We start from the raw sequence: 23,001 nt of genomic DNA, 5'->3' as shown, positions 1-23,001 counted from the left end.
AGATTCTCGATGAATCGAATATGATATCTAATTTCGATTCTGACTCATCCTGAAAACGAGACGATCATTATATTATTAAAATTAAAACTATTATTCGCATTCGCGATATCGAGTCGTTAATATATTTACCATAGAATTCTTCATTTTTAACATCGTAAACGTACGAAGAGTAGAGAAGAAGAGAAAGAGGAAGAGAGAGGGAGAGAGTCTGCAAATTCTCATTTAGATTGAAATCTATGCATGGTACGCAAACACTCTCGAATACTCTGTCAATCTCGATTGGACGAGTACAGAACGAGTATAGACACCGATTGTCTAGGCTCGCGTATCGAATGCAACTTTTAATTAATCCGCTCGTCAACGAATTATATATGTATGTTATATATGGATGTAAAAAATAAAATATAAAAAATAAACAATTTAAAGAAAGGTAACTTTTTTTTGTTTCTAAAAAGTTATTTTTACAATTGCCCAATATCGCATTGTATATACGAAAATTCATATTTATATTATATATATATACGTTTTTTTCTATCCGTTATTTTTTTCTTTGTATTCGCAGAAAAACAGAAAAAAAGGTATAAAATTCATGGACGATTATGCGACAATGGATTTAACGTCCGGAAGACGAGACCTTTTGTTGGGATTTTCGTGACAATTCCATCGAGTTCGTTCGCTTTATGCACGTTTACCCTGCTTCCAAGCTCCACACCCCAATTTACTCCTACTCCCATCCCTCCACCCCTTATCCAACCCTCCTGAAATTCTTTGCCGTTTCCGTAGAGGAGGCAAGAGAATGAAATGACGTCGTGCAATTAGTACGCAGTAGTAGGTGGTGGTACACGGGAATTGCGAAATTCACTGGTCGAACGAAATTCAGACGATTAGTCTGGAAAGCCTGTGACGACTACTGCAACACAGATGGTGACGACAGTTCTCTCTCTCTCTCTCTCTCTCTTTCTATTTCTACGTGTGCACTTTACGAGGGAAATCACTTCTTTTGGACGGTAGGGTAATTATCTCGTTTATGTGCATTTTCTAGTATAATGCAAATGTGCTGAAAAAGAAATAATTAATAATCTAATAACTCAATATACAGTTAGCAATCTCAAAAAAAAACTTGAGAAGTGTAATAGTACAAAGAACTTATAGAAATAACAGATAACTCGAATAAAATCAGCACGGTTTTATTGCACATTAATTTGTTCGTGGATTAAGTGTCAGTATGCTCGAAAGAGTATATGTGTGCATACAAGTGTAGTAAAATTAATGCGTCGTTCCAGTGACAACACAACATCGTTAACATAGATCATATATCGTGTCTATTTTTCGACCTAATTTTAGTCAATTTATGTTACGTCATGTCGTCCTTAATTACACTCTACAGTTAATAAACAGTACATAATACACTCTTGGATATATAAATAGTAATTAATTTCTTTTTTTTTAACACGTCTCATCTATCGATTTACGCAACGATTATAATATTTAAAATATTCACCGTCATGTATCACACTGATAATTAATCTAATGCATATTGCTTCATATTCTCTCGTCTAATCTAATAATTAATATTTATTATAATATTTTTTATATGAATTTTCTATTATTTACAATATTGAAAATATTTGATTTATTAATTTTCTTATTATAGTATTTAAAAGATTTTGATTATTTCGATAATATGAAATCATAGTGGGGTGATTTATTAGTGATTTTTCTTGACATCAATCAGACCAACACTTTCAAGTTCGATCATTGAAACGTTATCGAACACGAGCCGAACGTTGAACGAATGTAGTTAGGTTAAAGGTACACATACGCATACTCACACGCGCAATCTGGTTCGATTGTAATTCGTAAATCGGTAATTTGCGTCTAAATCGTCTCTACTATGTCCGGAACACCTGATATCCTTGCCGAAATTTATTTCATCGGGTGTAACCGTAAAAGAAGGAAGGAAGGAAGGAAGGAAGGAAGTTGGGGCCAGAGGAAAACAAATCACTCCCCCCGCCCCCCAGCCGATTTTTTTTAAACGACACTACTACTCCCTTTCCCTTTTTTTTTTTCCTTCTTACTCCTTCTCTCATCGACAAGAGAAATAAGGGTCGACATTCGAACGATTGAAAGGCGAAAATAAAGTATCCAATTTGTTTTCACTCCTCTTCTTCTTCTATTTCTTATCTTTTGACTCCCTTTTTTCGATCTATTTAAAAATGTTAACAAATTATTAAATTATTCGATCATATATTTCGAATAATATTGATTTATCTTTCTTACGTTAGAACGAATATGGGATATGGGATAGGATAATAAAATAAAAATTTGAAAATGGTGGGCCCCCTTTTCGTTCTATTATTCTCAAGAGCATAGTCATCTTCCCAAAATCACTTTACTTACTCGATAAATCCTTCGCGTCTTGGCCGAAGCGTAGCAACGAGATTTTTTGGTTCGTTAGACCCTTTGGTGCCACGGCTGAAAGTAAATTCGATTTACTTTCGGTGAATTTAATTTCTCGCCTGCTAGTGAACCTGCTATATCGAATATATTGAGATACGCTTCTCAAGTTCCCTCGTAGCAGTAAAGTAAAAGAAAGAGAAAGGAGAAAGAAATGTATAAAAGAGAAAACGAATGAAATTACTGAAAATCACGTACTTCGTGAAGACTCTAACGAACTTTTATCTTTTTAGAGATACTAATTTATTCTACAAATTGAAATAATTTATGACACACCACAATTTTACATTTATATTCTAAATCAAGGACTACTCGAATAATTATTTTCGTTAAATTTCATGATTTTTCGTTTGTTTATAAAGTTTCAAACAAAATCGTAGAAAACAATACGCGGCTTGCCCTTATAAGTAAAAAAAAAAACAACTCGTGTGTGTACTTATGTACGCACGTAAGAAATTATACTTCTTTTGCGTACCAAAACAAATATAACCTCAATAACTTCAAAAATAACTTTAAAAAAAAAAGAAAGGAAACATATTTTACATTATCTTTACATATATAAGAAAGAATAAAAAACAAAACAAAAATAAAAATATCAAAATAAGATATCAGTCCATACTAAATATAAGGGAGATATACCGAATTACTTTATGATTGAGTTATCTGATTGAGATCTGATGATATTACTGAGTACGATTAGTACTTGGATGGGTGACCCGCTTGAGAAAAAATGGGAAGAAGAAGAGAAGACAACTTCATGCCGTAAATTTGAAATCGCTTTGCCGCGCATCGTTAAATACTGACAAACTTCGTGGTGTCGTTTTTATAGACGCTCGGGAAAAAATTACTTCCATTACATTTTCCCAAACGCACCAAAAGAAGTATAACTTCAAAACAAAAAACAATTAAATTCATTCTTTATTGTAGATAAAAATATGTGTTGGAAAATGAGTAGAGTACACGTGCACTCGACTGAACATTTCCTATGCAAGTCAATGCAAGTTTTAGGTATTTAAGAGTTTAGGTGTGAAGGAAGCTTAAAGGAAATAAAGGTCTCGTTTCCTAGCGGCCAGACCGACGTGCATAATTCAAGGGTGGACCGGTATCGATTGAGTCGCTACGCTCGACACTACGTTTCGCGAAACACAAAATGAACAAGAGTAAGAAAGACAGACAGACAGAGAGAAAGAGAGAAAGAGAGAGAGAATGACGTACCAACTCTCTCTCTTTCAATATTTACAAGTACCAATCTGTCGAAAGATACGAGGGCTTAATTAATCATCTGGGAACGTTGAGATTGACGTCTTCTCTCTCTCTCTCTCTCTCTTTCTCGTGCTCTTCATTTTATCATTTGATTAATTACGATTTTATATAAGCGCAAGAACATTTTGGGACAGAGGTGGGAGGGGTTACAAGCATGTAATCCTTAGTTTAACATTACTTTATTTTTATTAATTTTTGTTTTGTTATAATATTCACGATTAACGTTACTTTGAGAAATCACGCGTAAGAAAAGAAAGAAGGGGGAATTAGGAGTAGGAAGTAGGAGGAAATTTTTGAAAGACAGGGGGTAACTTCAAAAAGCTGTCAGATGCAGAGGACTCATGGTTCCTTTAGAAATCGTAAGAGGAGGATTTAGCGAAGGGTAGAAAGTTTTACGAGTCAAAGGCGTGGCAAAGATGATCATCAATAATTATATATATATAAAAGAATATGTATATGTACATATATACATATTCTTTTTTTTTTTCTTCTTCTTTCTTTCTCTCTCTCTCTCTCTCTCTCTCTCTCTCTTTCCTCGGTTTAACTCGAACGAAAAGAGATTCTAGAATTTAGCATCGGCGAGCAATTTTTACAGTTGGAAGAGAAACGACAGAGCACGTACGAACCGTTTCAACGTGGTGGAATGAAAAAACGCAGGCATGAGCAAAAATTTTTTCGATGTAAAAATTCATGTCTTTACGTGGTTCGCCCAACCCCCCTCTGCCCTTCCCTCTTCCACCCCATACCGTTGATGTGCGTTCTTGTTGTAGGTACTCATGTTAGATTATTTTTTTTTCTTCCTTTTCTTCTCCTTTAACGGGATGGAAAGTAAAGGGAGGAGAAAATGTGCGTGTGTGTAGGTGGGGGGTGCATACACGCATACGTATATACAGGTAGTCCAAAAAGTTGCTTTATCAGGATGAACAATAAGAACAATGTTTACAGTTTAGCACAGTTATTTGATCGAATTTGTTTGATATCATCGTGTGTGCCATAATATAATTTTGTTATAAATTCATTTTTATTTATATCGATTCGTATCGATTATTTTATAAATTATTATGTTTCTTCTTCTTTTGAAACAATCTGTATATATATATATATATATATATATATATATAAAGGGGAGGGGAAAGGGTCGCGATTGCGGAGCGTAAAAGATGAGTTATCGCGCGTTATCATTCCACTTGGATTCTCGAGCTGTGAAGAAAAAGAGAAACGAGGAAGTTGAAAAAAAAAGAGGAAAAAATTGTTCGAAGGAGAGGGAGGACGGGGGTAGAACTCGCCTACCTCTTCACCTGTTTTACGGGTTACCCCGAGCATAAAACACGGCGATGCAACGTTTTTCTTCCAAGAAAATAATTATAATAATAATAATAATAAAAATAACGATGCGAGAAGGCTGTCTATAAATAGTATAGAATAGTATAAAAAAAAAAAAGAAAAAAAAAGGATATAAAAAGAAGGGAGGAGAGAAGGCGATCGTCAATCGGTAGTTGTATTTCGAAATCTATTATCGGCAGAATTAGCGGTGCTTCGGGGCACGTATTTCGGCGACAGACCCTTTGTCTATGGTTAACGATACGGGGTGTCTGGATAAGGGTCCTGCGTATCGCAGATTCGTGTACAGTCGCATCCAACCCTCGGCAAACATCAGACTCGTGTTAGTCGTCAGAAATCAGGGGGGATATCCGGTGGCAACAGCGGGCGAAAGCAACCCTTGGGATTCACCATAGCTTCATCCCTACCACCATTCCCCTCTTACTTATCCTTTTCCAATTCGCTTCCTCCTTCTCTCTCTATATACGTATATGTATATGCGTATATGTGTATCAAGTTTCCCGATAACTCGATCGTCTTTCTCTTTCTTTAGCCGAGGATGGGGGGGGGGAAGCGGCAGCGATGGAGAAAAGACCTTGTTCGATCGAACGAGATCCCTGGCGGTCTTTCTTTGAAGATTATTTCGTTTCTGATTGAATGAACTATTTTTCGATGCTGAAAATATGAGAAATGTATAATATAAAGTAATTATACATTTGTTATTATTCCGAAATGATTTTCTCATTATTTCGATCCAATTTTCAAGCAACTGGCGAATTCTTTGACGAAAAAAAACATTTTCGATAGTATTATATTTTATTTAGTAGTGATTTATTATTATTAATATATTTCAATTTATATGCATTATTATATAAATATTCCTAAACTTTCCTCTTAATTTTACATACAGTATATGTACAATTAGAATGGGTAAAAAAACGCGTTAGAAAAAAATAGTAAAAAAAGAAAACTGTTCGCAAGGAGGATCGAGAGGATCGAGGATGGTAAAACTATCGATTACGAAGATCGATTGCGATCGTTATCTATCGTCCATGAGAAAGGATCGTGATGAGAATGAGGAGCAGGGGAAGAGGAGGGATGTTAGGGGGCCCGGAGGGTGTCTCCTCGCGCTTCCAATTTATGCTCCATGTCGATAACGGATGCGTTCGAGCGTGGTGGCCGACAGGGATGATTATCTTAATGATTATGTAGACAACTCGTATCCCGGCGCGAAGTGCTAAATTAACGACGAGTAGTCAAGGGAACGACGAATGATGAGCACTGCAAAGGGGAGATAGGAGCAGAGAAACCGGAGATGAAGAACAGAAAATATTGGAAAAAAAGAAAATTAATATATTATAAAAATAATATATATATATTATTATTGTGTGTGTGAGAAATAGTAGGAACGGTAATAAAATAACGCATCAGATATACACGACGATGTATATAATTAACAAATGCATTCGCGACATGCAAACTGATAATTAATAAACTTTATCGACGGTCTTAAATGCTTCTTTTTTTTTCGAATAAGTAAATCTCATTATAAGAAAGATTTAATAAAATAGGTGTCGTAGGAAGTTTGGTTGGGTTAAAAAATCTTATTGAACGTTATTTAGATAGAATGATCTTTAACAACTAGATCGAATCAGTATTGTTAAATTACATGTTTAAACATAACGGTGTTAGGACAATGATTAATGTTAAGTTTTAGTTTATTTATAAGAATAGATGTCTTCAAAAAAGTTTATAAAGTTTATAAAAAAAAAACCTATTTTAATAATTTTATTTTCTAGACAAGATAAAATCCAATTAAATTTAATATTATTTTCGATTAGAACGGTAGATATTTTTCATCCGAATTTTGTTATTTCTTAAATTTATTTTTAATCGTTTGTCTGTTGCGTCTTTCTTTTGTTTATTTTTCACATAATTCTTGATCATATTTGTTCACAAATTTTCTTACGGAAAGTTATTTATTCATTGAATCGGTACTTCTTTCTTTTCTTTTTGTTTTTTCTTTTTTTCTTTTGGTCGGATATTTCGCAGATGCGGTAAATGCGTTTTCGATATCTACGAGTGGATGAGGTAGTACAGATTCGACCGAGCCTCGTTTCACGTAAACAACACGAAAATCGTTCTATCGATTCTCCTGAAAGATTTTCATGCGAAAAAGTGCTTGGTATTCTCCCGGCAGACATTATTTTCGCGTTAAATCGAACGTTATCGTTAGGAACGTCCATCGTATCAACGTTAAGGATATACTTACGTGAATTTTTTCAACGTTAAGTTTAATGTTAAGACAATACATCAGATATACATCAGGTCAAAGTTTAAGCAATATTTTATAAATCTAAGAGAAATAATAAAATCTATTATATACAGTTTGAGACAAAAGTAGTGCACCAAAAAATTCGAATAAAAAGTAAAAAGCATTTTAAAATAACCAGTTTCGTTAAAACGTGATTAGAAAATCATGAAATAATTATTTATTGTTTAAACAATTTTTCTATCCCTTAAACTATCGTGCAAATAATGATGGTAAAATGAGATAATAATGTGATAAGAAAAAGAAAGAAAAAGAAAGAGAAAGAGAGAAAGAGAGAAAGAGAGAAAAAAAGGTGAAAGGAACGAGAAGAATGACGATATTTCAGGAAGGCGAACTTTTTAGTGAGATTACTGGCCGATAATAATTCAACCACAGGCGTTGCGGACTGGGGATGGAATTTCATTTCAATTCTGAACTATCTCTCTTTCTTTTTCTCTCACCCTCGGCGGGAAAGCATCGTGTTAGGGGGCTGAAAGTGACAGTGGCGTGGGACCAGAGAGAAAATCTGCTAGCGACGCGAAAGACCTAAACCCTAGACAGTTTTCAATGTAATGGAAAGTCCTGATAACGAGCAGAAAAGTAAACACTTACTTACTTACTTACTTACTTACTGACTTACTGACTTACGCTCAAACGTTCAAATCTTTATTTTGTCATCTGTAGAAGAAATACAAAAAATTGTCATCTCATTTTGAATCCTTAACTTTATAAACTAATCAATACAAGGGTTCAATTAATTGTTAATTAACCCTTTGACTGCTATGGACGCATATATGCGTTCGGTAAAAGTTTCCAAGTTGATACGTGTGTTTACCAATATGAATGTAATATTGTTTTGTGTCTTGTCAGATGAAAATTATATTGTGTGTGAGAAACAAAAATTTTAATTATTAAATATAATTTATTATTAACATGGACGCATATATGCGTTTGGTAAAAGTTGCCAAGTTGATACGTGTGTTTACCAATATGAATGTAATATTGTTTTGTGTCTTGTCAGATGAAAATTATATTGTGTGTGAGAAACAATAATTTTAATTATTAAATATAATTTATTATTAACATGGACACATATATGCGTTTGGTAAAAGTTGCCAAGTTGATACGTGTGTTTACCAATATGAATGTAATATTTTTTTGTGTCTTGTCAGATGAAAATTATATTGCGTGTGAGAAACAATAATTTTAATTATTAAATATAATTTATTATTAACATGGACGCATATATGCGTTTGGTAAAAGTTGCCAAGTTGATACGTGTGTTTACCAACATGAATGTAATATTTTTTTGTGTCTTGTCAGATGAAAATTATATTGCGTGTGAGAAATAAAAATTTTAATTATTAAATATAATTTATTATTAACATTTGGGGTCACATTAATAATAAACTATTTCATTCGTAAAAAACACTTCAATTAAAAGTACTCACCACTCAAAGAGTTAATTAAATTATTATATGTATTTCCTACTATTCCAAAACCGATCGTAAACGTTTTTAAAAATCTCTTCCATTACTAATGAACTAAAAACCCAACAAAATAAATCAAATAGTTATAGGAACAAACAAAATTCCCTAATTATTTATCATACGAATTATTGACTCCTAAAGTTTCCTGGTTACTCTCCGAATCTTCTCTAGTATGTTAAAAAAAAATTAAAAAATGATAATTCATGGAAAAACTAAAATAAAAATTGCGACTCGTGTGGAAAATTGTTGGATGGAAAGATGCGCGACGCGATCGATTTTTACGTCCCTCGTTTATCACGAAGGAAATAAAAAGAGAAGAGAGAGAGAGAAAGAGAGAGAGAGAGAAAGAGAGAGAGAGAGAAAAAAGTGAGAACAAGCTCGATACCCAGACGCATACTATACATCGAGCGTTGTCAGCTTCCCGAATGAAATTTTCTGTTTTTTCATCCACTCGACGCGAATATCAAGCTAGGTTGCGATTTTTATCCTCTCTCCGTTTCTCCTTTTCCGGAAATATTGAACATCCACCCTCTTCCCACTTTCTACCCTCCCTCACTTCTCCCTATACCCTTTCACGAACGTTTTAGATTATGAAATTTACGATTAACGTCGCTCATAGTGACTCGTAGTCCCTTTTATCTTCAACGATAACTACCAAACGAGTCACAGTTTTCCTTTTTGTTTTTTAATTTTTTTTTTTTTTAATTACTTTTTCTCATGAAACAAAGAAAATCATTTAAACTTGCAAGCTATTGTCATAAAACAAATCGTCAAAAATAAATTCAAAAAAGTATTGGTAATATAATAGTCAATAAAAATGACAGGGTTACTTGCAACGATTTATCTTCTAAGATATTTTCATCATCTCAACATTTAATCGTTCGAGACTCGAACTTTACAGAAAACGTTCGTAACGTTTTATAGTGATGGAACATAAAGGGAGTGAAGGTAGAAAGGGAGGAATGAAACACAGGGAATGAAAAGGGCCGAGATCGTTCGTCTTACAAACTTCCCGTCGTTCATCATCGCGACGCGAAACAACAATCTTCGTTCGTCCTTATACTAGAGAGATCTTACTCGATTTTGAATCACAAAGAGAAAGAAGGTGGAAAGAAAGATAAAAAGTTAGATAAATGTGAAGGACGCGAGAAGGAAATTAAACGAAACCAAACGAAACCAAACGAAACGAAACAAACGAATCGATTACAATGAATAATAATAAATAATTAAATAAATAAAATGTATATTTTATAAATTAACATTTCTATGAATGAAAAAAGAAAGAAAATAATTATTCTCGGCATACGATTACGAATCGAGGCTCGTAATATTACGCATAATCGCATACAACTAGCAACCACACCGGCTGTGTGAACAGCTGTCGGTCGTTTTTGGTTTCTTTTAAAAGAAAAATATCGGGCCATCCTCGTCCATTAATGGTAAGAAACGAGGTGGTTAATTAAAATTTTCTGCATTTAAATTACCGGAGTTATCGAGCTTTCTTCTTACAAAGCTTTAAAATATGTTAATGTTATATCTTTTGGAGAATAAAGAATATACGTAATATAATAATAAGTTTCAATATATTGGAGTTGCTTGGAAAACTCGTGCAGGTTTATTGTTAAATAAATTATATATATATATATATTAATTTTATAATAAATATTATTTATAAATCATCACACACGAACTTTTCTCGAGTAACCTTATTTGTATTTGTTCGTACTTAAGAACAACTCGAAGTCGTCACTATAATCTTCCTGCGATTCTATAAGTCTAAACCAGCTTCGATTCCCCATTGAAATTCTACAGGAATTACAGGAAGACGTCGTCAATCTTCTCAGGGTGAATGCAACACGCCCAGGATGTTAAATCTTAAGATATAAACTCTACCCCATAGTGCTCTCTTACTACTCTTGGCGTGTATGTGTCAGCCTATATAATATATGTAACACGCAAACATAACGAGAGGGTAAATGAGATCTTTTATCTTCTATGACCTCTCTCTCTCTCTTTTAGTTTATTTCTTTCTTTACAATTATTTTCATTTATAATTACAAATAAATACTATTGTTTTTTTTTCATTTGTTATACAATTTTATTAAATGCAAATTAAATGAGATCAATCCTAAATCATCTAGTAGAAGTAGAAGCAAGCAGCAATATTTTTAGAGAAGATCACTGTAAAGAGGACACCCGTTATATAATGTTAAACTACCATATAGCACGGCGAATATTCTATCTAAAGTCTACCATAGATCATCGACGGTAGTCATGTCTTGCCTTACTTGGTCCCATAGAAATTATTCCTCCACCAACGAACGAAGGAACGAACGTTTATGGTGTTATAAGATGATGGTTAGATTTTCGTCATAAATAAGACGAAAATGAACGACGTAAATCGTGATATTTCAAAACAGAAGATTAGACGATTGAGAATTAGTATGAATAATGATATCTGTCTTGTAATAAAAAAAACAAAAATAATTAATACCTATAATAAATACGAAATTAATTGTACGAACAAAAATGATTAAGTAATAAATTCTTTATATTTAATTTGTCAACTATTATTGAAACGAATATTAATTGATTTGATAGAAAGCATCGTAGCATGGTGTCACCTACTTTCAATCAGATTTGCATCGATTCGTATAAAGTAAAGTGGTCAACGTGTTGTTGATCAATAATGTATAATAGCTGACAAACAAAAGCGATGAACTGGTGAGAAACGTCAATGATTACGACGTACACGTGTCGAACGTGTTTGTACGATAAACGATGTATCCTTTGCGAGTTAAATTTATGCCCTATTGTACTTACGCGAATGTAATTTAAATCATTTTGTTCGACTCTATTTTGTTTAAACAAATTTCTAAAATTATTTTCATTCTAAACAAACACATTGTTTGTTTAATATTTAATATAAACTTAATTAAAAAGTAAGAAAAATTATAAAGAAATGTATTATCTAAATTATCGTTTATAAAATGTTTGTCTGTAGACTATTAACTAGACTCTAAGACTATTAAATAAGCCTTAAAAGTGCATATAAAAATTGTCGACTATAATTTCAAATATTCTTAAGGTACCTAAGTTGTTAGCATAATGTATAAATAAATAATAATTATATGACACGTGTGTAGTAGAGTCCTGGATCTTGTACCCATTAGAAAGGACGATAGAGTAAAAGTATATAAATAGTAATACCAAAGTACAAAATACTAAAGAATAATAACTATGGCTAAATGTGACCGGCAGAGCGTATCGTTCGAGTAATAATTTTAACATGAATGTATCTCGGCAATATTGCATATACATTCTCTGCATTCCTAGTTAGAATTTAATGACTAGATGGTATTCCCTTTATAAACCTTTACAAATGTCGCGATCGTCCTAAATAATTATCTCGAATATGCTTCTACGTTAACCCAAACAAGCACAAAGGTAATTAAGTTTTGAGTACATTTGTTCGCCATACAGTATTTCTCTTCTATCGCTAATTACCAAATCAATTTGATAGTATAAAATGTATCCGTTCGAAAGAACAATTGGAATGATTAATAATATTAAATATTAAAAAAACTGGTGTGTACTTATGTACGCACGTAAGAAGTTATACTTCTTTTGCGTACCAAAACAAATATAACCTCAATAACCTCAAAAATAACTAAAAAAAAAAGAAAGGAAACATATTTTCAATCGATTGATATATTACATATATAAGAAAGAATACAAAAAAAAAAACAAAAATATCAAAATATAGATATCAGTCCATACTAATTATAAGGGAGATATATCGAATTATTTTATGCGTCAACGGCCATGGCGCTGCGATAACATTGGTTCTTCCCGCTCGATCATTTGTCAAGCAGCGCTGAGTACGATTAGTACTTGGATGGGTGACCTGCTTGAAAAAAAATTGGGAAGAAGAATAGAAGACAACTTCATGCCGTAAACTTGAAATCGTTTCGCCGCGCGTCATAAATACCGACAAACTTCATGGTGTCGTTTTTACAGACGCTCGGAAAAAAATCACTCCCATTACATTTTCCCAAACGCGCCAAAAGAAGTATAACTTCAATAATAAAATTATATAAGAGTTCCAACGCAGTTTGATATAAATATCTAATGATTAACAAGTTAATTACGAAAGTGAGAGAAAGGCATGATGAAAGATCGATTTATATGCACCTTCAAACTGTCATAATTTCTTAAAACATATATATATATATAGATAAGACACAAGTTGTATCTATCGACGTTCTATATCAGCTCGTCGATCAACGATATCGCCATCGTAAAACACATTTGTGTCAATCTTTGAGAAACGAGTAACACGACCAATCAACAAGTATGCACGCGTATAGAATAAATAAGTTGCTCGATTTATGTCACGTAAAATTCACTTACGTTAGATATCATTTTGACAAATATCCGTGTCCGAATATCCATTGCAAATTTATTTATTTGAATTCTAGAATGAAATCAAAGTTGATATTTTCGTATGTTCGTTTTGTGAGAAAAATATTTGTAAGATTTTTGCCAATGAATCATCTTGCAAATATTTAGCGTTAATCGTTCATTAATGGAAAAAACAAAAAGACGATGAATATCGTACGAGAATGAAATGCCGATCTATCGATATAAACAAGAAAAAAGAAAAATAAGATAAATCAAATAGAAGTTTGGAAGTTAGTCTCGATCTATTCTTTGTAATTCTTGTTCTCGCACTTGACCTCGTAAATAAGTATTAGAAAAAGAAGATAAACGCTCACCGTTCGTAGGAATCCGGGGTCGTGCAGAGCTCGCTCAGCATGCAGTCTAAATCGGTCGCCAGAGAATTAAGTAGCTGAAAGCAAAAGCAACAAAATACAAAATTAGATAATAATAAAAAGGAAAACTTAAGATCTCGATCATGAACTTTTTTTCATTCTATTCTACATATTTACGTTCTGTTTTATTCTAATTGGAATAATATCTTTGAAAGCAACCATATCTCCATCGCAACCTATCATAAGTCGTATTATATCTGTTTACTGATTTGAAATGAGCAACTTCCTGCGGAAAGTTGTTACCAAGTTACGTAATAATTAATATTTGCGATCGTAACGAACAAGATCGTAGGTACGTGTGTTATACATACATACTTGGGTTTTATGTATAATATGTAAAAATATATTTTGTTTACTATCCAATATTGGTTCAAATCTTATTGAAGTTATACTTCTTTTGGTGCGTTTGGGAAAATGTGATGGGAGTGATTTTTTTCCGATCGACACCACAAAGTTTGTCGGTATTTACGATGCGCGGCAAAGCGATTTCAAATTTACAGCATGAAGTTGTCTCTTCTTCTTCCTCTTCTTCTTTTCTCAAGCGGGTCACCCATCTAAGTACTAATCATACTCAGCGCTGCTTTACTTAAATGATCGAGCGGGAACTAGTGCTATCACAGCGCCATGGCCGTTGCCGCATAAAGTAATTCGTTATATCTTCCTTATATTTAGTGTGGACTGATATCTATATTTTGATATTTTCTTTTTCTTTTTTTCTTTTTATATATATAATTATTATTATTATTATTTTTTTTTAAGTTATTTTTTTTCTTTGAAGTTATTTTTGAGGTTATTGAGGTTATATTCGTTTTATAGTATAACTTCTTACGTGCATACATAAGTACACACACCAGTTTTTTCTATATGATATATGTTTTTTGAAACATCCTATATAGATATATGCATACATAGGAAGATATATAGGATCGTTTTCTGTATTTGCCCTGCATCATGAAAGCGGTGCTCGGAAAATTAGAAGGTTTCCATCCGCAGGCACTTTCCTAGAGTCAATATTGAACATGGAGAAGACATTCGATAAAGTTTCGCAACGCGTTCGTTGTCGTCGTCGTCAATGATACGCGTGATTTCATCCCACTGTATGCTTTCTATACGTGACTGTATAGAAAAACGATATATATATGTATCACCTATGTCAACGAGTGCGTGCGTGCGTGCATACGTGCGTACGACTTTTTGCCGATCGTTCGCAATAACATCACGAAACGTAGAAAAAGGATTTCGATGGATCGATTCGAACAGGAAATTGGCAAAAAAAAAAGGAAGAAAAACATTCACTTCGATAAAAAAAAAGGAAAAATAAATGGGAGTTATTATAAGGAAGGACGAACGATAAATCCTTGAATCTTGGATGCGTTAGGTGCATGTGCATTACACAGTTTGCTTTACGATTCCCTCCGTCGGTAGCAACCGCAATCTGTCAAGTGTATTAAGCAGACGCGTCGATTTAACGCTGGATCAGTGTCGGCCAATTGATTAATGCTACCGGGTGGGACGGAAGGTACGGTAAAATATAGCTACAGTACACGAATGCACGTTCAACGATGCATTTTTATAATACTCAAATTAAATACCTAACATTTTATTTTGATAATCTTTCCAATCGACACCTTTCTATCTATAAATTATTTTTCTATAAATTTCTATTAAAACGATTTAGATTGTAAACATAAAAAAGCAATTTAATGAATAAATATAATATAACATTTACTAAGAAAATGTAATAACAACGAGCAAGACAGTTTAATCGCTAACGTCACGTGTTTCCTTTACACGTTTTTAATTCTCATACTAGGTTTATTCTTCCGAAATGAGAAAATGAAGAAAAGAAAGAGATAGAATAAATTCGATTAAACAAAAGGCAAAAGTACAAATTGAATGTGTCGCTGTTGACGATGGTATTGCATGCACAGTGTACACTTGTTGGATGAAGTAACGACAACGGCATGAACGAAGTAACGTTACGAGAAGAGGACTGCTGATTGGATCTAATCCGTTTAATTCGGAGAATGAGTTTCAGAGGACCATTTTAATTCGAGCATATACTACATATACATATATACATACTACTATACTTATAGTAGTATCCCTCATCGTTGCGTTATACTACGTGTTCAGTTACATGTTCAGAGTTTGGTTCGACTCTTCGAGTGTTCTTCTTAAACTCGGGTCTCGAATTATACAGGGTGTATCTGTCTGCTAACTAAACTGGACTGTAATTTTTATTTTTCCAACTAAACCGATGCACTCCTGCAAAAATTCGAGAATTGGTTAAACAAAATTTCGCATTTTATTTCGTCTATCGTAATTTCCATTGTTACATCATCGACTCTACTTACTAACATATTTTCATTGAAATGTTAAAACCAATTATTTGACCGATTCCAAACTATACCAAACCATTTTCCAAACTATACATTCGAGATGACATTTTTTCATTCTATCTCAATGATGAATATTTTATTCTCTCTCTCTTTCTTTTGTCTTTTCATTGTCTCAATAACCATTACCATTTATTTCAATTAAATATTTCATTTCATTTTTTTCTATTCCATTCATAAGAGAATTTAACCCACGTACAAATACATATAATTGGTAAAAAAAGAATCTTGAAATGGTTGGTTTATTTTTGGTTTCTTTCTTCTTTTTTTTTTTTTTAATAACATTTATGGTTCCGATATACAAGACTAGTATAATTTGTATGGATTCTTTGAACTTTTAGCGATCTATATATATATATATTCGGATCGTCAAAGAGGGTTTCTTCTCTCTGTCACGAATTCGCATAGCCTTTACTGTCGGTTTCACGAATCTATCGATCCCTATTGGGTTTTCGAGCAAAGCTTCGACAGCCGGAATATCTCACTGAGTTGTACGTGGTTATATGGGAGGGAGAGGAGGAAGGGGATGGCATGCTTGGTTGGTTCGCATTACTCACATAGACTACAAAGTGCACCAACACTAGAACATAAATATTCATTCGTATGCGACAAAGCTATACGCGAATAATACATTCACGTAATTCTCGTCTAACTACTACTACATGGACACGTGCGACTCAACGAACTTCGAATTTTCGTGTAAACTCGAAAAAAGAGAGAGAGAGAGAGACAGTTTATCTTTTTCTATTAAATTTAATTAAAGTTTAACTCATGGATATTTTCCAGTAGGTATATATAGTATATATTATATTGTATATATGTGCCCCCATAATTATAAAAGTGGTCTAAATCATATATTTCTTGTTTCGAGATATTTAAATGATTACATTTGAACATTAAATGAATTCTATATAATATTGAAATAACAAACACTATCTAACGGTTCATTTTGAATAATATCGTGAAAGTTACATTGAATTAATTTATTCTAAAATAATGTGGTGTGAAATAACTAATAAACTTATTTTTTTGTTTTATTTTGACTTAGACCACTTTCATAATTATGGGCACATATCAAAAAAATATATTTATTTTATATAAAGATTATTATCGATAGGACATTAATCGTTTGAGCGATAGTAATGGACGTTAAAATGGATTAAATGGAAAATTTTCAAGTAAAATACGAGCCCTCGTACGTACTTCAATCGATTGATAGAAAATTCGAGAGGATCTTAGCTGTCAATCGATGTAGAAGTAAACTGGGATACTTTGTATTGACAGTTTCCCACAAGCCCACCCCTTCCCCCTCCATCACCGAGTAAAAAGAATATGAAGAGAAACTTGTCGAAAGCTAAGAGAGTAGATCGCAATTACATTTTTATCGATGACTTACCCTTTCGAAATTATTTTTTAATAATGGGGTTCGTCGCGGCAACATTGATATCACGACATAATTGAAATTTTATTTGAATTCTACTAGAAAATATTGTTTGCAGTGTTCGCACGAATCAATTATTTGATTATTTTACAAAGCAGAAATAAAGACAGCGAGGGAAGGAAAGATTTTTGCGAAGTGAAACTTCTTTTGATAAGGTAATGAAAATTTTCAAGCGAGACGAAAAGTGAAAGGTTTTTTTTTAGGGGAGAACGTTATTTGAGCGGTTGGGAAGAAACGGGGAAAATATCGATCTGGCAAAATTTGCAGGGAGATGATAAGGGAGATACGATGAAACACCCAAGCAACGGGCACCAACAATTTCAAGCGCGACACAATAAGTTTAACATTGCAGTTGATAAGAATGTTTGAAAAAATACTTTACTAGAGAGTAAAAGTATAAAATTAACAGAAAAAATCAAATCCAACTGACGAGAGCATTTAAATTTATACTTTTTATGAGATGGAACTCTATTTGTTAAATTATTTTTATAAGATCATGCTAACGTACATTAAATATTTCAAATAGATAATTATCTTTCAAAATTATTTGCTTAGGCATATTTTTTTTAAACATACATGAAATAAAATATAATTTATTTAACTAGAGAATATACAGAGCCGTATAAAAATAAGTTGAATAATTAAATATTTTTTTATGATACACACACACTTCCCTAATATTTTTTAGAGATTAATTTAATATTTTATTTTTTTTTTTTCTAAGTAGACACATTACATTTTATTAGATTTAAAATTGCAAAGAGATATTTATCAAGAACGATTTCCGTTGGCACATAAAACGTGATCTAATGTAAGTCATAAACGGTGTTTTTTTATTTTTCTGACAAACTATATTAATTTCTACCTTTCACCGATATATCCAACTTTCGCAACGTGTTTTTCCTCTCTTTTTCTTTCTTTCTCTTTTTTCGTTCGTTTCTTTATTTCGACATATACGATTGAGAATATTCTATCACGAATTCAAGGAAATGTCACTTTTACGTTTCGACTTTACGTATAAATCTTTCTCTGGTGAGAACCATTTTGAAAATGAAAGAAAATCGTATGGCAATTTATAGAATAAAGGTCCATAAAATAACGGCGAATATACTTTGTTCCAGCTGCGTTAGCATAAAAAGAACTTTTTTTTCCCATTCGGTTCGGTTCGATTCGGTCTCGAGGATAAAAAGAAGAAACAGAACGAGAAAGGAATGGAGAATAGTCGTATAATAGAGTCATTGAAATTTTATACTTAAGTATACAAAATATTTACGCGAACTTTTCAAAGAAATGACAAAGATGTGCATTTTACGGCACTGTATTCTTTGAAATTTTATACGCGTCATGTTAGATCGTTCAGAATACCGCGTCTAAACTATCTATCAAATCATCAAAGCGTGTTACGTAACTATAATATATACCTAAGAACTTTAAAATATGAAAATACATTAAAATATGTTCTCACTTTACGAAAAATGAAATTTATAAACAAATTTATCATTTTATTTTATTTATTTTCAACTCTATTATTTGTTTCTCTCTAGATAATAAAAAAAAATAAAACGTAACATGTGATCAAACGCTATAATCACGAATATCTTGGGAAGAAGAAAAAAATAAATGTATTTTTGTATTATTTCCTACGAATATGGTCTCTTAAGTATATAGTATAAACTGTAAAATATAGTACAGTCTTCAGGGCCGTAACACGAGAACCTAGAGTGGTAATTTCGTATTCGAGGTTAAAACCGCATCTCGCAGCAAATGTTTTACGTACGCAAAGTAGATATATATGCATGGTAAATACATGCATGCATAAATATATATATGTAGCATACAATGAACGAATGTAAAAGGGCGGTCCGTCCCTTTCTTCCTTTTCCCTTCGTTTTCCTTCCATTCAGACAAAAGAGGACCCTTCGAATTCGACTCGAGGGACGGGCCGGCAACCTTCCTTCCTTCCACTCTACGCACGTTATGTTCAATTCATTTTGGATACGAGAACAAGACTCCTAATTAATACTGGACGTTGTCCTCTTTTTCGTACATTTAAAAAAAAAAGAAAAAGAAAAAAAAAAGAAAGAACACTCGAAAGATTAGAAGGTAAAAAAGAAGCCGAAAGTTACAACGTTCGATGCAAATGTATAAGCTAAAAACGTGTCAAAAGTTACCGATCGATTTTTAGATATTTGACTCCTTTCATTTTTGTATTATTGTAATCATACTTTCGTGTCTTGTTCTATTTGAAAGAGTAAATTTTAAATAAATCCTACAATGAAAATTTTCAATTCCATGAACATTTTCACGAACAGGTTGAACTCATTTTCGTGATAATAGATAAGCACAACATTTATCGCTAGATGAATGCATCGAAAGTTTGTTCGTCTGTTTTACTCCCTTTCTCCATGATACACATACAAACACACATACGCACATACACGTACTCGCATATACCTATAGAAATTCTGTCAGCTACAGTAAAGTGTATCTTTGAGTTGTGTATCTGATAAGAGCAACCCAAGCACAAGTGTCACTGTCAGTGTGCGAATACATAGACACATTATGTACACGATGCATCGTGCATTACGATAACGAGCAACCATTGCTCCAAGCTTGTTTAATTGTCCATCTATTCTCCATACTAATCGTACCTATTTCACATCTACGAAATCCACGACAAACATCACAATACTAAATGTTGCCTATTAATTAACAAATACCGTTAATGTAAATGTATTGGTTCTATCATTCCTCAGAGAAATATTGAAGATAATTAATACCTAAACTTTACTACTCTATTAATAAGTATATTAACCCTTTGCACTCGAGGCTTTTTTCGCTTGCGCGAACCAGCAACTCGAGACGAAAAAAAAAAATTAAGTAGACATTTTACAGGTACTTTAAAAACATTTATAAACAAACAAGCGTATAGAAACAATAAAATATCATCAGTCTATTCATTTATATGTCGAAAAAAACAAACTTTGATAAATACTACACTTTGTAATTAGTTTTAGTTGAGTTGACACTTAAAATCGGCCGGGCGCCGTATCGGCGCCGCTCGAGTGCAAAGGGTTAAATAAATATATCGATAAATAATATTTTTTATTTTAACAATCTTAAAGAAAAAGAATGAGACGTGAGGGCTGGAGGGAAGAGAAAGAAGTTTTCCCATTTATATTTTTATTTATAAGAAGACGAAAGACGCGAGTAGTATGATCGTGGTTATTATCCAGTATGAAGCGCACCTGCGCTTCATCGAAATTATCGAAGCACCCATTTTCCCTATACCTCTATATTTTTATCCATGTATATGTATATATAAGTACATATATGCATATATATTTACTCGTATACGAGCTACGTAAGTGTGTGTGCGTGTATGTATCCGTCGGGAACGACAGCTGCGTTAGATCGAGTGCATTACGTGTACCTTCGTGCACATCATGTGTGTGCACATAAACACACACATTTATATTATAATCTTGTGCACGCATACATGTATATATCTATATACGAGTAAATATATGTATATGTGTATAAATGTGTACATGACAAGAAGAACGACGAAGGGTTCTGGAAGTACGAATAAACACATAAACCAACACATACACGTACACGTATCGATTTTGACGTTATAATCCATTGATTTTATATAATTCAACCGAAATGAATTGCTGTGTTTATGTATATATATATATATAATTACTATATTTAATATATTATATATTAATATATAGAATAATATTATATATAGTAATATAATACAATATATAATAATATATATTAATTATTATTAATTATATATATATATAATATTATACTATATATTATATAGTAATATTTATTATATATTATAGTAATATTATATAGTATAATATTACATTATACAGTATATATATAATATTTTATAAATTATATAATATATATATATATATATATATATATATATTATATAGTATAATATAGAATACACTATACTATATATACTATACTATATATAGTATTTAATTAATCGAATTACAAATACACACGTAGAGCGTAGGGTTTTTAAAAATTTAAAATAGTTATATATAAAATAAAAAAATATATAAAATAGAAAAAGTTTTTGACTGTACACTATGTTTGTTGGTTAGTGTAGAAGGATGATTAAATATATGATCTAATTGGAAATATAATAAGATTATTTATAATATCTCGTAGAAAAATTACGATTCATCGTGTCGATAATTGAACGGTGTAATGTCGCGATTTTTTAAAATTTTCTTTGAACGATGATAACGATGACTATGCATAAGTAAAATTTATATACTTGTATATACATCAAGGATGATATGAAGAATTCTAAGAAAAATGCACGATTATTCTTCTTCTTCTTCTTCTTCGTCTTTTTCTTTTCTTAACATAAATATTAATACACACGACGTCTTCTCTATTCGACATAAGTTCTAAGAAAAATCAACATAAACGTCAGGGATCCGACGACACGCGTCGTGAAAAAAGGGGTTTCAGGTACATATCATTAATTACTATGCACGGACTGTAAAAGAAAAAATGAAAGAAATAAGAGAGAGATAGATAGAGATCTGTTTGAACAAACTACGAGTGAAAAATATTAATGTTTCAACGAGAATTCAAATGAAATCTAAATTATGAATAATAATAGTAAGAAGAAGACGAAGACAAACAAATAATATAAAAATATATTTTTATCTACTACACGTTGTCGATAAAACAGAAATCTCAGTTATCTTACTTCGAATATAAACAAATGATTTGTATTATTAAAGAAAAAAGAAAAAATAAATTAAAATTCCATTAATAAGTGCATTTCAAAATCACAATAATTGAACAATCCTGTCTCCTAATTAAATCATTTTTCTTTTTTTTATATAGTTTATTTTTTTAATGCAAGCAGTCCACAGAGCACATTTATATTTTAAATTAGGATAGTTAATTAAAACGACATACTCATAATCGACTAGACTAAGAAACATTCTAACCACGTACTTCGAACTTCAAGTTTAATGGAAGAACGTCGTAAAACACCGGGCTTCTAGCCTTGGAAATAAACGCCTTCAGAGATAATGCGCTTTGATAATAAATGAGCTTTCCTCTTGGGAGTTAATTTAGTTAATAAAATAAAAAAAATGAAAAGAAAAATTATTTTTGAATTAAGAATTTTCGTTAGAAATAACAAATCGCAATTTCTATAAACTATCTTCTGAAACATCATATTTTTATAATATTTCACTAACACACTACCTTCTTGTATTTATTTATAATTTCTTTTCCTTTAATTTTTTTATTTCTATAAATCACAATCGAAGACGAGTTTTGAGAGACAATGTTATTTGATTTTTCACTGTACTTCTCACTTTGATTAGAAAAAGAATAAAAATAATATATTTTTGCTTTTTTCTTTTTATACGAATTATTACCGAGACCGAGTTTAATGCAACTGACACGCGAATGATCGCAATGA

The 23,001-nt window shown here is 32.0% G+C and overlaps 2 protein-coding genes across 4 annotated transcripts in view; one reads left to right on the top strand and one right to left on the bottom strand.

The window, feature by feature from the left end:
- Positions 1-23,001, bottom strand: part of LOC122525799 (protein sprint-like) — a 145,541-nt gene that overhangs the window by 70,238 nt on the left and 52,302 nt on the right. For 2 of the 3 annotated variants that reach the window (XM_043648759.1, XM_043648761.1), the window contains exon 3: positions 13,620-13,693. In XM_043648759.1, the coding sequence (XP_043504694.1) occupies positions 13,620-13,693 (74 nt within the window). Of the gene's footprint in view, positions 1-13,619; positions 13,694-23,001 lie in introns of those variants that run through there. The other variant, XM_043648770.1, reaches the window with a different exon arrangement.
- Positions 14,624-23,001, top strand: part of LOC122525754 (general odorant-binding protein 72-like) — a 33,811-nt gene continuing 25,433 nt past the window's right edge. The window contains exon 1 of the mRNA XM_043648681.1: positions 14,624-15,195. The gene's annotated coding sequence lies outside the window, so the exon portion shown is untranslated. The remainder of the gene's footprint in view (positions 15,196-23,001) is intronic.

This window comes from Polistes fuscatus, unplaced genomic scaffold, assembly GCF_010416935.1.
Source record: "Polistes fuscatus isolate 324 unplaced genomic scaffold, CU_Pfus_HIC Scaffold9, whole genome shotgun sequence".
In the NCBI taxonomy this organism is placed as follows: domain Eukaryota; kingdom Metazoa; phylum Arthropoda; class Insecta; order Hymenoptera; family Vespidae; genus Polistes; species Polistes fuscatus.
This window is presented reverse-complemented; position numbering and strand designations above follow the sequence as displayed.